At 39.0% G+C, this 13,578-nt stretch overlaps 2 protein-coding genes across 7 annotated transcripts in view; one reads left to right on the forward strand and one right to left on the reverse strand.

Moving 5' to 3' along the window:
* Positions 1-892, forward strand: part of LOC143515079 (epidermal growth factor receptor kinase substrate 8-like protein 2) — a 133,789-nt gene extending 132,897 nt beyond the window's left edge. For 5 of the 6 annotated variants that reach the window (XR_013131032.1, XM_077007011.1, XM_077007010.1 and 2 more), the window contains one exon: positions 28-892. Coding sequence is in view for 5 of the 6 variants with exons in the window: in XM_077007011.1 (XP_076863126.1) it covers positions 28-102 (75 nt within the window). In the remaining variant the exon portion in view is untranslated. The remainder of the gene's footprint in view (positions 1-27) is intronic. The other variant, XM_077007009.1, reaches the window with a different exon arrangement.
* A 1,051-nt stretch (positions 893-1,943) lies between these two features.
* Positions 1,944-11,015, reverse strand: fads2 (fatty acid desaturase 2). Its single transcript, XM_077007014.1, has 13 exons — positions 10,789-11,015; positions 9,633-9,875; positions 9,303-9,413; positions 6,338-6,535; positions 4,308-4,409; positions 3,989-4,114; positions 3,714-3,774; positions 3,436-3,512; positions 3,224-3,321; positions 3,004-3,100; positions 2,834-2,913; positions 2,576-2,701; positions 1,944-2,480 (listed from the first exon to the last, which is right to left on the reverse strand). Exons 2-13 carry the CDS (start codon positions 9,840-9,842, stop codon positions 2,429-2,431), a joined length of 1,338 nt encoding a protein of 445 aa, XP_076863129.1. The 5' UTR covers positions 9,843-9,875; positions 10,789-11,015; the 3' UTR covers positions 1,944-2,428.
* Between the last annotated feature and the right edge of the window lie 2,563 nt (positions 11,016-13,578).

Genomic DNA, 13,578 nt, shown 5'->3' on the forward strand with positions numbered 1-13,578 from the left:
AATTCTGTCATTTCCTTTGTCTCTCAGAAAAGCCGAGGGGACTCAGAGCTGCAGGAAATCATGAAGAAACAGAAGGAGAAGATCGCCTCTGCCTCCAACTGAGCGTGCTCACCTCAGCTTGTCAATCACACTGTCCTCTGGCACCTGTAATGGTTTCCCATTATAACAATACCTGTAGAAGATGGCGGAAATTTAGCAATTCCTATGATGAAGAGCACAACCCTGCTGCATCACTGTACCTCTCTCTGGTGTCGTATGGTCTACATTTGGTAACATCTTGTAATTATACACAGGATAAGATGTCAAATGTCCTGTGCCAAGTCATTAAAGATTCACATATGGCCCATCCCACTCAGTTCATACTAGAAACCCAAACATCACAAGCTCTTCTCAAGGGTCATCAGGTATGCACCTCCCTTTGTCTGTGAGGTCTGATGTCCCAGCCCCAACCCACCCTAGTAGACCAACTGCATACACCTCTTAGACATAAACCCACACTGGTGTTGGGGACTAATGCCGAGTTCACGCTACATGATTTTAGCCCTGATTTAAAATCCAGATCTGAGGCAAATCGCTGTTCTCCTGGGGCTCGTGAGAGGGATGAAAAATATCTGGACCTGCCAGCAAGTCCAAATCCTCTAGTATGAAAAGTGTTGTGACTAGGTTATGACTAGTGACTGGTGAGTGGTGACTAGTTATTAGTGAGTGGTGACTAGTGACTGCAATGTAGAGCTACAACCAATTAGAACCCAATATATGGAGAGAGGGAAAACGGAGGGAAGAGTTGCACATCATAAACATTCAAAGCTACAAGTTTTTATAAATATATTCTATATTTATCTATCTATCTATCTATCTATCTATCTATCTATCTATCTATCTATCTATCTATCTATCTATCTATCTATCTATCTATCTATCTATCTATCTATCTATCTATCTATCTATCTATCTATCTACACCAGCTTCAAGATTGTGTAGTGTGCTTTAATGTGTGCTCAGTGCCACCAGTTCCATGTGAGCTTAACTCCCCACACCAACACCAGACACATGGTTCATCCTGTTTTACCCGCTGTGCTGCCCCCACACAACCAATCACTTCCTAATATGTAAAATCCTTATTGCCTGCCCAGAGGCTAAGACTGTACCTAGCTGTGCTGGCACTGTTAATACGGGCATATATTTCAATATGGAGTTACAGCCAGGATCTCCTCGTTGAAGGTTTCAAACAGTTGCAAGGAGGCCTGAAGTCACACCAAACAAAAGCATAATGCAACTTACATACATCACTCCCAATTCTCACCAGGTGATTCTCTACTCTATATTTGTATTATATATGCTGGATTTGTTTATTTATTGCTTTTAGAAAAGGCTTTATTTTAATGACTCTATATAATTGTTTCTGTACACCTGTTTGTGCCGAAAACATTGCAGTAGCTACAGAGGGAATTGATCAATATTTGTGTCTAAAATGAATATTTTGGAGTAACAAAATAATTGTACATTGTGTTTTGTGTCTTTCTTGTGATACAAGTCTTATAAGCACATTCAAATTCTAATTGTTCCATTTGAATCCATGAGTTTCATTATTTTAAAAAAACACAGGTATTCATGTACATAATGCCCCTAAGCTTGTTTTAAGATGCATGTTCCAGTGCTGATTTTTGTCATGAAAGAATGATGAAAGAACATAATAAATTAGGCTCACACACTTATGGAATGTGCTTCATGTTCTGATGAGCTGGGTCTTTACTGCTTGGGTTTATTGACATAATGTCCATGTGGTATTAAAGTGTTACACTGTTGTACCTGGGAGCTAGAGCTGGTAAAAGATGCATATGTTCTATTAGAAGTATTTCTATCTCACATCATTCACAATATGGATGGTCACAGGAGTGTATGCAACAGATAAACAGCACTGACAAATTCAGAGGTGAAAAAAATTGAAATGTCCTAAAATGTAATCTTCAATTTAATATTAATCTGCCAAACATCCACATTAAGACACCAAATACCACCACAACTAATTTTACTCTGACAGTCTAACATGTAATCTATGAAAGCTGTTTAACACAAAGTTCAAAAAGTAGATTTGAAAAACTATGAAAACGTTTAATATCATAGGATTGTAACATAAAGTCGGAAAGTCTTGAAGTCCAGCATTTAAAAAGCATTCACGTCTATCTGATATGGTCCCAATCATGAGCCATAATTCACATGACAATACCAGTGTCCAGGACACTGGAACAATTAGACAACAGATCATGGGGACATGGTCTATGGGGACATTATTTGAAGTGAGTACGGTGCTCGTTTCCAGTGGCCAAAAAGACACCTCCAGGGCCAGTCAACTGGAAAGGGGATTGTGGAGTAGTAAATACAATGGGGGTTGTCTTCTGCATTCACTCAGTCACAGGTGAGCTGAAGGTTATTTGTTAAGGTAGGCGTCTAGCCACAGCTGGCCCGATGTCCTCAAAGACCTGAAGAAAGGCAAATGATTAGAGTCCTCCCTACCACATCAGCCTCCAGCTTTGGCTTACCATACAGTCCATACACTAATGTTTCAAGGAGGTACCTGACGATGTCACACCAGGCCTCCCACAGGCCTTTGACCTGATAGTTCACACCATGCTTCTCACACAGCTCCCGCACCATAGGGGCTGCATGGACGTAGTTATGGCGCGGCATGGTGGGGAATAGGCTGGTGGGGAGAAGATAAAGGTTAGCCATGTACAGATTAGTCTATACACACACACACACACATACATCAATAAACACACATTTATTGTGCATACCTACGTAACCCCATAACACACGATATTGTTATACTCACTGGTGCTCAATCTGGAAGTTAAGGTGACCGCTGAACCAGTCGTTGAACAAAGACTGTTCAACATTACAGGTGGCTTTCAACTAGACAAAAGATCACGAAAAATACTTTTTTATTATATACAATTATTTATTTATTTATTTATTTATTTTTTACTGGAACCAAGAACGAACCTGCATGGTGAGCCATTCTTCATGCTGCTCGTGGTCGATCTCCATGGGAATGTGGTTCATTTGGGTCACCCACACAAACCAGTGACTCTCTAAGAACCTGCAAATTACACATACAGTACATGCAGCTTAACTATCATTAAATGTTTCATTTAACCAGTATGTTTATCACTGGCGAGCAATGATGCTGATACTGTCTGAAATAAAGTGCAGGAATTCTTACCTAACGAAGGTGAATAGTGCTATTGATCCCAGGAATCCATAGTAGGGAACATAACAGAAGTAGTAGCGTGCATAATAGCTCAAATACCATGCAAAGTCCTCAGGAGAGAAGAGAAAGAGAAACCATGCCCCTAAATGCTTGCCCAAGCTGGGAATCCATATACAATGCTTGCAACATTTTGTATTATACAAGGAGTCATCGTGACAACTTACCACCCAGTCCCGCTGCGTGTACATAGTTTGCAAAATGTGTATGTTGAAGTACACTGGTATGAGCAGAGGAGGACCAACTGAGAGAGAGAGAGAGAGAGAGAGAGAGAGAGAGAGAGAGAGAGAGAGAGAGAGAGAGAGAGAGAGAGAGAGAGAGAGAGAGAGAGAGAGAGAGAACTTTCCCTTAGTTGTCTATACTGGACAATAATACCATGTGGAGAGGAATTAATTTTAAAACTAAAAACACCAATGCATTTGTTTTATAGTAATAAATAACATACTCAGGAAGAAGTACTTGTGCTGATGATTGTAGGGCATTTGCTTCAATTTCTTTATCCCATACTGAAAAGAGAAAGATGAGAGGACTGTGTGATTGTGCAGGAGTCTTTGCATACAGTGAAACAGCTGTAAAGCTTCTATGTATGAAGGCACTACCACATATTCAAATCAATGAGCACTGACAGTATTATCAACTACAGTATCCCCATAGAAACAGACCAGGGCCCGAGGTGACTAGTAGAAAGTATATGTATTTGTGTGAATGTAATGAATGAACCTCCACAGGCTGAACATTTCCTAACACCAGCAGGTTCAGCATGTTGACGTCAGGGTCCTTGTTAATCACATTGGGCTTAGCATGATGCTGAAAGTGACGATGGTTCCACCAGTTTGCAGAGGCCCCCTATATGATCACACACACACACACACACACACACACACACACACATATATATATATATATATATATATATATATATATATATATATATATATATATATATATATATATATATATATATATATATACAGAACTATTTGCTTAATAGATTAAAACATACTGTCATTGTATCATTGTAGGCATTGTAATCTGGTACCTTTAGATGTCCAATGACGAACTTGTGTGCTAGGTGATCCCAGCGGGACCTTTTGAAGACTGACAGGTGGCCAAAGTCATGCTGTAGCCAGCCGGCCTGGGACTACATGAGAGGCATAGGAGGGTTAATTCCAAGGCTTATCATGTATCATGTTAATCATCATCATCATCATCATCATCATCAGCACCATCATCATCATCATCATGGACCATCATCATCATGGTTACAGGAGGCATGGGTCATAACGGGTAGGCAGTCCGAACGAGAAAGATAAACAGGCATGATAACACAAGAACAAAACAAGGCAGGGACACGGGACGGGCAGGAACAAACCGAGCAGACTCACCAAACAACTAGTGATGTCAAATTGGAAAAGCGGAATCGAACTGAATCGATTCATTTGAATCACAGTGTTCCGAAACATTGTTTCGAAATCCGTATCAAAACGGGAAAGTCACGTGACTGTTCCAAAAACGGGTTTCGTTACGTCACGCTGTTTCGAAACGTTTCGAATCTTTTTGCGCGTTTTAGTCCGCACTTAAGTTCAAGCAGCTGGTCTGAGATCAGAATGTTTACTTTACATGTTTAAAAACTCCTCTCTCCTGCATGACATTGGACTGTATAACTCCTCTTTGCAGGGGAGGAGGGGTCACAGCGAACGGACTGATCAAAACAAAAACACTAACCGGACTACGTGCAATAACTTAAAGGCTCATTATAACATAACCAGTGCAATAACATTTTAAACAGTGCAATAATTATGTGCAATACCTCTTTGGCTCTTTATATCCTATTGTTTTTTAGTATTTATTATTATTAATACTAGCTTAATCTCTTTAATCTCTATCTTCTATTACTGTCATGATGCTGCTGGAATCTTAATTTCCCTGAGGGAAACCTCCCAAAGGGATCAATAAAGATCTATCTGTCTGTCTATCTGTCTATCTGTCTATCTATCTATCTATCTATCTATCTATCTATCTATCTATCTATCTATCTATCTATCTATACTTGTAATCAGTTGTGATTACAGTTGTGATTACAACTGATTACTTGTATTGTTTAATAAATAAAGAATTACACAAGCATTTCCTTACCTTGCAATGTAAAGTGAATAATGTCAGCTATATCAATCCACTGACTAACAGTGTATCATAATGAAAAATACATCTTAATCATTAAAACAACCCTGTTCCCTGCAAAATGTTTTCAAGACTACAATTTATTTAGGGACACAATATGGTATGGGGGAATATTTCATGTCATATTTCATTAAAAACACATTACTTCTGTTTCTGTGAAGAAAAAGTTGTGGATTAAGGCCCTGGTTGCCCACTAGATGTCACTGTGGCATGTGATGATTCGAACGTTTCACAAGATTGAATCATTTTCCGAATCAATTTGTTCATTTGATTCGATCTCCCAAAAGCCCCACTGTTGCCATCACTACAAACAACAGATCACAAAAGTCACAAGGGCACCAAGGAACAAAATACTAAGAGCACGTGGATAGCTAACTGATCAATGACACAAAACAACCGATACCACACTAGAGGAACACAGGGACTATAAATACACGGAACTAACTAGACACAGGTGGAGACAATGACGACACGGGCGTGGCAGACGGAGGGAAACCATGGTAACAGACAAGCAGGGAACACAGACATGAGGAGCAGGGAAACTGGAGTGACAGCTGGAGAGGGGGGTGTAGCCCTACGTTACAATTAGTATATGTTTTCTTTGTAAAACTTTATTTGTATGAAAGGTAGTATAGTAAAGATTAATGTACATGTTTCAGTCCATTCAAACTTTAACTTTAAACAGCTTTTAGGGCCATATTATCTCTTTAATAGTGCTCTAAGTCAAATGCTACCTCATTAGGAAGAGATCTGTGATTGTTCTGAATATTGTCATATGGGTATTGTACTATAGGTGAATAGTTTTTAAGGCTAATTTACAAATATATGAAAATAAAGAAAATGATATGAATCTAAATGGGGTTAAAGATTGCAGTAAAGGTCTCCTACCTGTGCAGTGGTCAGCAACACAACACATAGAACTGTGTTAATCCAGCCGTTGCCCCAGTTCCACAGTAGTGCTAAGGACAGGGCCTCCAGGAGCAGGATGTGACCCAGGTAGAGGATGAAGAACAGGGGGTTGGTGCGGAACAAGCCCTTGGCCTCCAACTGCTCCTTCAAGGCCCGGAAATCTTCCACAATAGCAGCCTGATACAAAAAGAGAGAAGGAGAGAGTGAGGACAGGGACATTGATGGAGAGATAACAAAGAGAGGAAGAAGGGTACAATATTATAAGACAGTGTTACTCAATATTATACACTGTGAAGGACACAAATTATATTACAGATATATAACTGTGTGACGATGAGAAACAGGAACAACAGGAACACTAAACAACGTAACATTAAAATGCTTCATTTTATCCAGTTTCATGGATCTGTGAAAGGGAAAGAAGTAAAGGTTTATTGTAATATGCGCTGCAATGGAGCCAAAGAGTGTTAAAAGAAAGGCTAAAAAGTAGACTTAGGTCAGAAAAACTGGGTCAAACTGTAATGTTACTATGATACAGCAGGTGGCAGCACATACAGACATGTCATTGTGTAGTAGATAAAAGAACTGGTAGCCAACAGGAGTCACACACATTCACAGCCTTATAAATGCTTACAGCCATTGACTAGTGCAGGCTGAGCAGAGACAAAACTTAATATGACTGAGTCAGCAACGTCTTTATGTGTAGTACAGCCCCTAGGTTTCTACAGTAATAGAGTTTTTCTTAGAGATTAATTAAGTCAAGAGACTAATTGCGAGTGATGTATTCCCAGAGGCAGTGGTTCCACGGGGGGCCAAGCAGGCAGACGCAGCAACATTCACTGGACTGAAGCAGCCCTTCTTCTAGCTAGTTTGTGTGAACTGGGATAAATGTGATCACACTCCTCCTCAGGGGCAGTAAAAATCGGACACTGCCAAATGTATCGACACTACGGACTTCAGTGTGCCGCAAGAAACAGCACGAGTTCCCTCAGGCCACTACCTCTAGCCATATAGGCACGTTTCCCAGCACACGACCTCTAAGGTGTAGTGACTCTAAAATAGACATCACACCTGCCATCAGCAGAATAACAGGCATGTTGTCATATTGTGTGAAATTCATAGTTATAAACCTCTAGCTTTAGAGTACATAAATACCAGATTAATTAGTCATTACAGATAAGTTTCATACAGTAGGCCTAATTACTAGAATGTTTTCTATAACTTTTTTTTTTACCTATTCTCCCTTAAAATAAACTTGTTAACTACATTAAACTGTAAATCAACATTAGGTTATATGATATGCCTGTGCTATTCCATAGCATGTGGCTCCTTAAACACCTTAAAGGGAATGTGGAGTTCAAATACATCGTAGTTATTGGTTTAATATACATTGAATGAATGTATCTGCTTGTAGTATGTAAAAATGATATTAAGTACAGATTTTGGGTTTTTGCACTAAGTCTGCCTAGTAAATCACATACTGGTTTACATAGGGAAGCAATCTCAGACTTCCACTTACTAAATTTGGCTCCAAAATCTTCCAGGAGAGATTGAGCAGGACCAGACAGATCAAACTGCAGATTCAATTAGTCGAGTTGGGTTAAGAATATCTTATTTACATGTGCCTGAAATGCTTTAACTACTTTCTTTGTGGTAGTTGTTTTAGCAGAATAGCACCAAATCTCCAGCTGTAGATATAATATTATGTGGTGGAGTTTGCTAGACTTACTCAAAGACAGATCAGGTGGTTGCATTTTGGTTGTGTTCAAAAGTCAAGCTGTTAAACACATTAAGATAGCTAGTAATTTTTTGGTGGGTAGTGGGTAATTTGGGGGGGTTTGTTTTGCTTTTGTCATTATTTAACACGTATGTGTTTGTTTTTGAGCAAGATGTTGATTCCGTTGTCATTAAAGCTTACATTTGTGTATTTGAATAATAATCAAATTGTCTTAAGCCAAACATATCATTACACCAAATCGGGACACTTGCTAATATAAAAAGCCTTGATTCAACTTGGTTGTGTTATTTACATGTACTTTGCAGCATTAGTTGCAAATAGCATCACAGTGTACTGTCACGGTACATCGCCTGACTCCTACGTCCGTTCATGTCCACATGTTCTTGTGTTTACATGTATGAATGGGAGTGTGTATGTTCGTGTCACCTGCTCCTTGTTGTGGTACTGTGATGTGTTACACACGTTTGTATTCGTATATTTAAGTGTGCTTTGTCAGTTGTTGATCCTGTTTGACTCGTCACGTCAGTGTTTGTATTTGATGTTTATCTGTTTAGAGCTATTTGCTGATACTAAATATTATTCTTCATATGCTGTCGTCCTGGTGTCCTTCCTTCAACTCTACTAACATTATAGTGTACATAGTGTGATATTACCATTCACACTTTGTGCTTACCCATCTATTTACACTTAATATTTAAAATAAATATTTACACTGTAGCAACATTGCATAGTTATAATAAGTTATGTAAAATAATTCCTATTTCTATTTATTATAATGAGTGATTTCTAATTAAGAAATATTTTTCTAATATGTTATTAACAGAATTATGTTGACATTTACATTTAGTGAAAACAGTAGGCCTAACTTTAGATGCTCTTTGCACTGAGGTGAGTAAAGTGTTCAGTGTTACTACGCTATAGTGCTATATTATGTGCACTGTTGTTGTTTATGCTTAGAGTAAATAGCATCTGTGAAGTTCTGTTTGAATGTCCTATGCATTTTTAAAAGTTGATGGTTTAGCAGTTTGGCTGCATGAAAAAAAAATGCTATATCAGATCACAACCGGTAAATAGGGTGGACAATGTATCGGGGTTAGAGATGATGTATGACATTAATATTATCAGTTATCCTTTTGTGTCGCCTATGTAGAACGTACTGTGTATCTCACCCAGCGAGCCCACATTCATATTTAGGGCCCAACTTACGTTTTTCTTGCGATCCTGACTGGACTCTGAAGGAGCCAACTCTCCAACCAGCAGAGGTTTCAGAAATTTCCGCACAAATCGCTGATCAGGGTGAAATGCAGCAAATGCTTCCTGTAAAATATCACATTTTCATTCACTTGTACAGGGACTGAAACAACATGCTTTTTTTGATGGGCTACTGTGTAGGCTAAGATCTCGTTTAGTTATTTAGAATAAGATATTTATACATAGGTTATAGGTTATAAAACTAAACTATAAAGTTAGTAATGTACGATAATATATAAATAACTATTTGACTACAGAAGAGAGTGTAGCTTTCAGGTGCGTTACCGTGGCATCCTCTCCAGCGAAATGGCCGATGAGTCTGCGGCCCCCGGGATGCCTCTTGACCCACTCGCTAACGTTGTACACGTTTCTCTCCACGACCACCCACTGGTCGCCACGACGGCTGTGTTTCTGCACCTCTTCCCAGGTGTACACGGCGTTGGGCCCCCGGCCTACCGGAGGTAGCTGGTCAGTCTGATGTCGGCCCCCACCCATAGTCCGTAATCATTCGGTGCTTCGCTGTGAACTCTGTACAAAAGTGCGCAGGGTTGATGGTACTGACTGCAACACCAAGAGGGTTTAAGTAATCTGTAGTTTCAAGTGCTCTGCCATTCGGTGCTGTGTGGATGAATCTATTTATTCTGTTCTTTGTTTTAATCTTGTTTTACTCCCAAACAGGTAGTCTGTGTGCTCATTATGTCCTAACCTATTCTTGATCAAGTCAGAAGAAAATAACTGATTTCGAATTTACCCCAGTGATCACAAAACCATTTTATTTGGGCTATGCAAGAAAAATAATACATTTTCAGATAATGCTTCTATTAATAGGCACAATGAAAGGCAAATGGAAGACAGAAACCCGACTCCTCAGTCCTGAGCAAGGATTTGCCGATTCAACTTGCTCGATACATTGCTGATCTAACTCTTGGCTTTAATTTACAACATCTTATTCCATATTTATTTGGCAGTGTATCGGAAAATGTCACAATCAAGCACCTCCAGCATGGAGAATAAGATATTTCATTTTACACTGAAATGATCCGTAAAATACAAAACAGCCTCAGACTCAGACGCTTTATAGCCTATATCACGATAAAGCGTGTTAATCTGTGTACGCAACCGCTGCAAATGCTGCCCGAGCACGTCTGGACTGATGGTCTTTGTGTTCATGATTTGATGCCTCTGAAGTTGCATCCACCTGAATGCATTTCATGCATTAAAGCGCCATACACCTGTTCTAAGAAGTCAGAGATAAACTACTCATCTTCTGCAATTTGCAACACCAAAATAAATTTGCATTTCAAACACAAATTATTTAATGTAGTATTCTTTACAACTGTATACAACTGAGACGTGACATTAATTGCAAAACAAATATCATTTTTGCAATCCAGCTAGTCATTGCAAATGCATGACGTTCGTGCAAATGCAACGTACTTACCCGTTAGGCGACTTTCCCCACGCAGTCGTGAATCACATTTAACTGCACCCAGTCCTCTCGGATTAACGGGTGTATTCTAACGGACTCTTGCCCCCGTTATCCCTCGCTCAGCCGCTACTCGTCTCATTCATAGTCGTAGTCAGCATTCCGCGTACTCTCCTGAGTTCCAAACAGATCATTCGAGCGGCTCTGGTCCAATCCGCTTGGACTCCCAATAGCCTTTGGTCCAATCCACGCCTTTTCTCAGTAGCTGGCTTTCCTGAACCTGCCGACTTCTTGTGTGCGCCTGTGCACGCGCACGGGAAAGATAGAATTCATTACGTAACGCCTTTTGCGTTATTTTGACCTTAATCCTTTGAATGAGTTTCCTCTATTGCCTTAGTCATATAAAACAAACTGGAGACAGGATCAAAGCAAAATTATCAAAACAGGCTTATATTTGTTTGCATAGTATCATAACTTTCACTTCGTGCACATGATTAATATTGGATATGCATCAGAATGCTGAAGGACCCGTTCCAGAGTCGAAAAGATAAATAGGCTAAGATTAGCTAGTAATTATAGTTTGTAATCTAGTTATCTATGTTGCATTAATAATACAAATTCCATTTGGTATAAACCATTTTGAACAAAGTGTATTGATCGCAGTGGTTTAAAATGACTTCAAAATATTATTATTTTGTAATATGTAATATTGCTTGCATACATGTGAAACCTATATTTTGCAGATGCTTATTGTCACTAAAGTGATTTATTGGACGTTACTGTACCAAATGATCCACAGAGTATGTCCAGTAACGTGATAAGACCCGGAGAAAAGTCACTGAATTCATACGATAGAAAGATCAATATATGTAACTTTCTAATATCTTAACATACGCAAGGCTTCACATGAAAAGAGATGTCAGACAACAAAAATATCATGCAGTATTAAATTATTCAATACTTTGAATTTTTCTTTTTGTTTTGACACAAATGGATCTATTGGGGACACGCTGCTAATTGTCTGGAGAACATAAAGAGGTTATGAATAATGCTGGATGCTTTAAAGTAAGTATTTGAGACTTCATCTGACAGGTGAAAGTACTGGTTGTAATGTACTTTGGTCAGTCATTACAATCATGTCTGTAAAAAGGAGAGAAGGACCAAGGTACTTTCATGATGGGCTTCCCTATAGAAACACTCTATGTCTACGGACACATATCAGCATATCTAAAGAGTATGAGTCGTTGCAGGATTTTAGTGGACTTAATGATGAAGCCATATGTGATGAGATAGAAATGAGATATCATGAAAGCTAATGTATGGCAATAATAATATATACCGTATGTGATGACTCAGGCAAAAGCAGATTTTTAAGTGCTTTGAAGACAGGGGGTTGGAGTCCAGCACAGTTTGATGATTTTCCTGTTATAACACACTGGACTGATCCATATCTCTTTGAGCAGGGATACAGTATCCTAGTGTGGCTTTCTGTGTTTCTAATGCACTCTTCCTATATTTCCATTTCACCTTTCTTGTAATTGCACTTGATTTGTCTTGTATTTTATAGCACTCTTTTATATTGCACTCTCACGCTACATTTCAGTACTAGCTTTTGATTATCTCAGTATCTCGGTTTATGGGTATTCATAATAGCTAAAGATGTTTTTTCTAGACTATTAAGCTAGTCACTCTGGATAAGAATGTTCTTTAAATGTCATTAATGTGAATGTAACTGCAGGGAACTTGCAATGTGACTGTGTGAGCAGTGGGATGGGTGATCACACACCTACTTCATGCCATTATTCAACATCTTTAACCTCTTAAACTGGTACGATCATGCTTTTGTGCTTATGTGGAGTGAGATTTAGAATGTACTTAATTAACTATTTTTACATATGAATAAATCTTAAATATAGTTTGATTGGCCATAAAATATTTTACTTCCAATAAAGCTAAAATAAGGTTGGTTAAAATGATTTAAAATGTCAAAACAAAACAAATTAACATTCGTGAAATTATTGTATTCTAATATTTAAAATAATTTTAAAAATAGTTCTTATTATTTGGTGACCATGTATGTTTCCTAGGCTTTCTTTTAGACTGCACTCAAGCCAGTTTGGCCTGCTAGCACTTTGTGGCTGCCCAACCAGTGAACCTGGACTGAACATTGCATCTGCGTACAATACACTGCATTGAGCTGTATGCTATTTTAATCATATGATAGATGTCTTTTATACATTCCAAATGTTTGAACAGCATTTCAAACATTTGTACTGTGCTGCCTGATTTGGACTGTAAATGTGAGCACAATTTATGGCTCTCTCCATCTCTGGAAAAGATGAGCTTTGTTTGCCTACATGCTTTTGAAAGTCTTATGTGACATAAACAAGAAACAATATCTTCGCATGCAACTAGCCAGCAGTTAAGATTATAATAAATCACTGTGAGAAGGAGACGTCTACCCTTCAGGTTTGAATCTGCTTTCTAGCATGGGCACTCATGAGTTACAATTCCATAAGTAGGCCTAACTTGTCCAGTGAACAGACCGGGTCCCAGCACTCTTTAAAAACGCATTAATGGTAGCAGGGGTATTGTGTGCCTGAGGTATTTATAGGTGCTCCTGTATGTCGGTTGTTCATGTCCACTGTGGGAGGGTACAGGTGACCCAATGCCAACTGCTATATGCATGTTGGCTCTGTGCATGTTGAGGTGTCCCTGCCACAGTAGGCCCTGAATCTATGGGTACTGGGTAGTCTATACCCTCTCACACAGGCACAACCATCCACCCAACGTCACCCACACAAT

This window comes from Brachyhypopomus gauderio, chromosome 5 (assembly GCF_052324685.1).
Source record: "Brachyhypopomus gauderio isolate BG-103 chromosome 5, BGAUD_0.2, whole genome shotgun sequence".
Classification (NCBI taxonomy): Eukaryota; Metazoa; Chordata; class Actinopteri; order Gymnotiformes; family Hypopomidae; genus Brachyhypopomus; species Brachyhypopomus gauderio.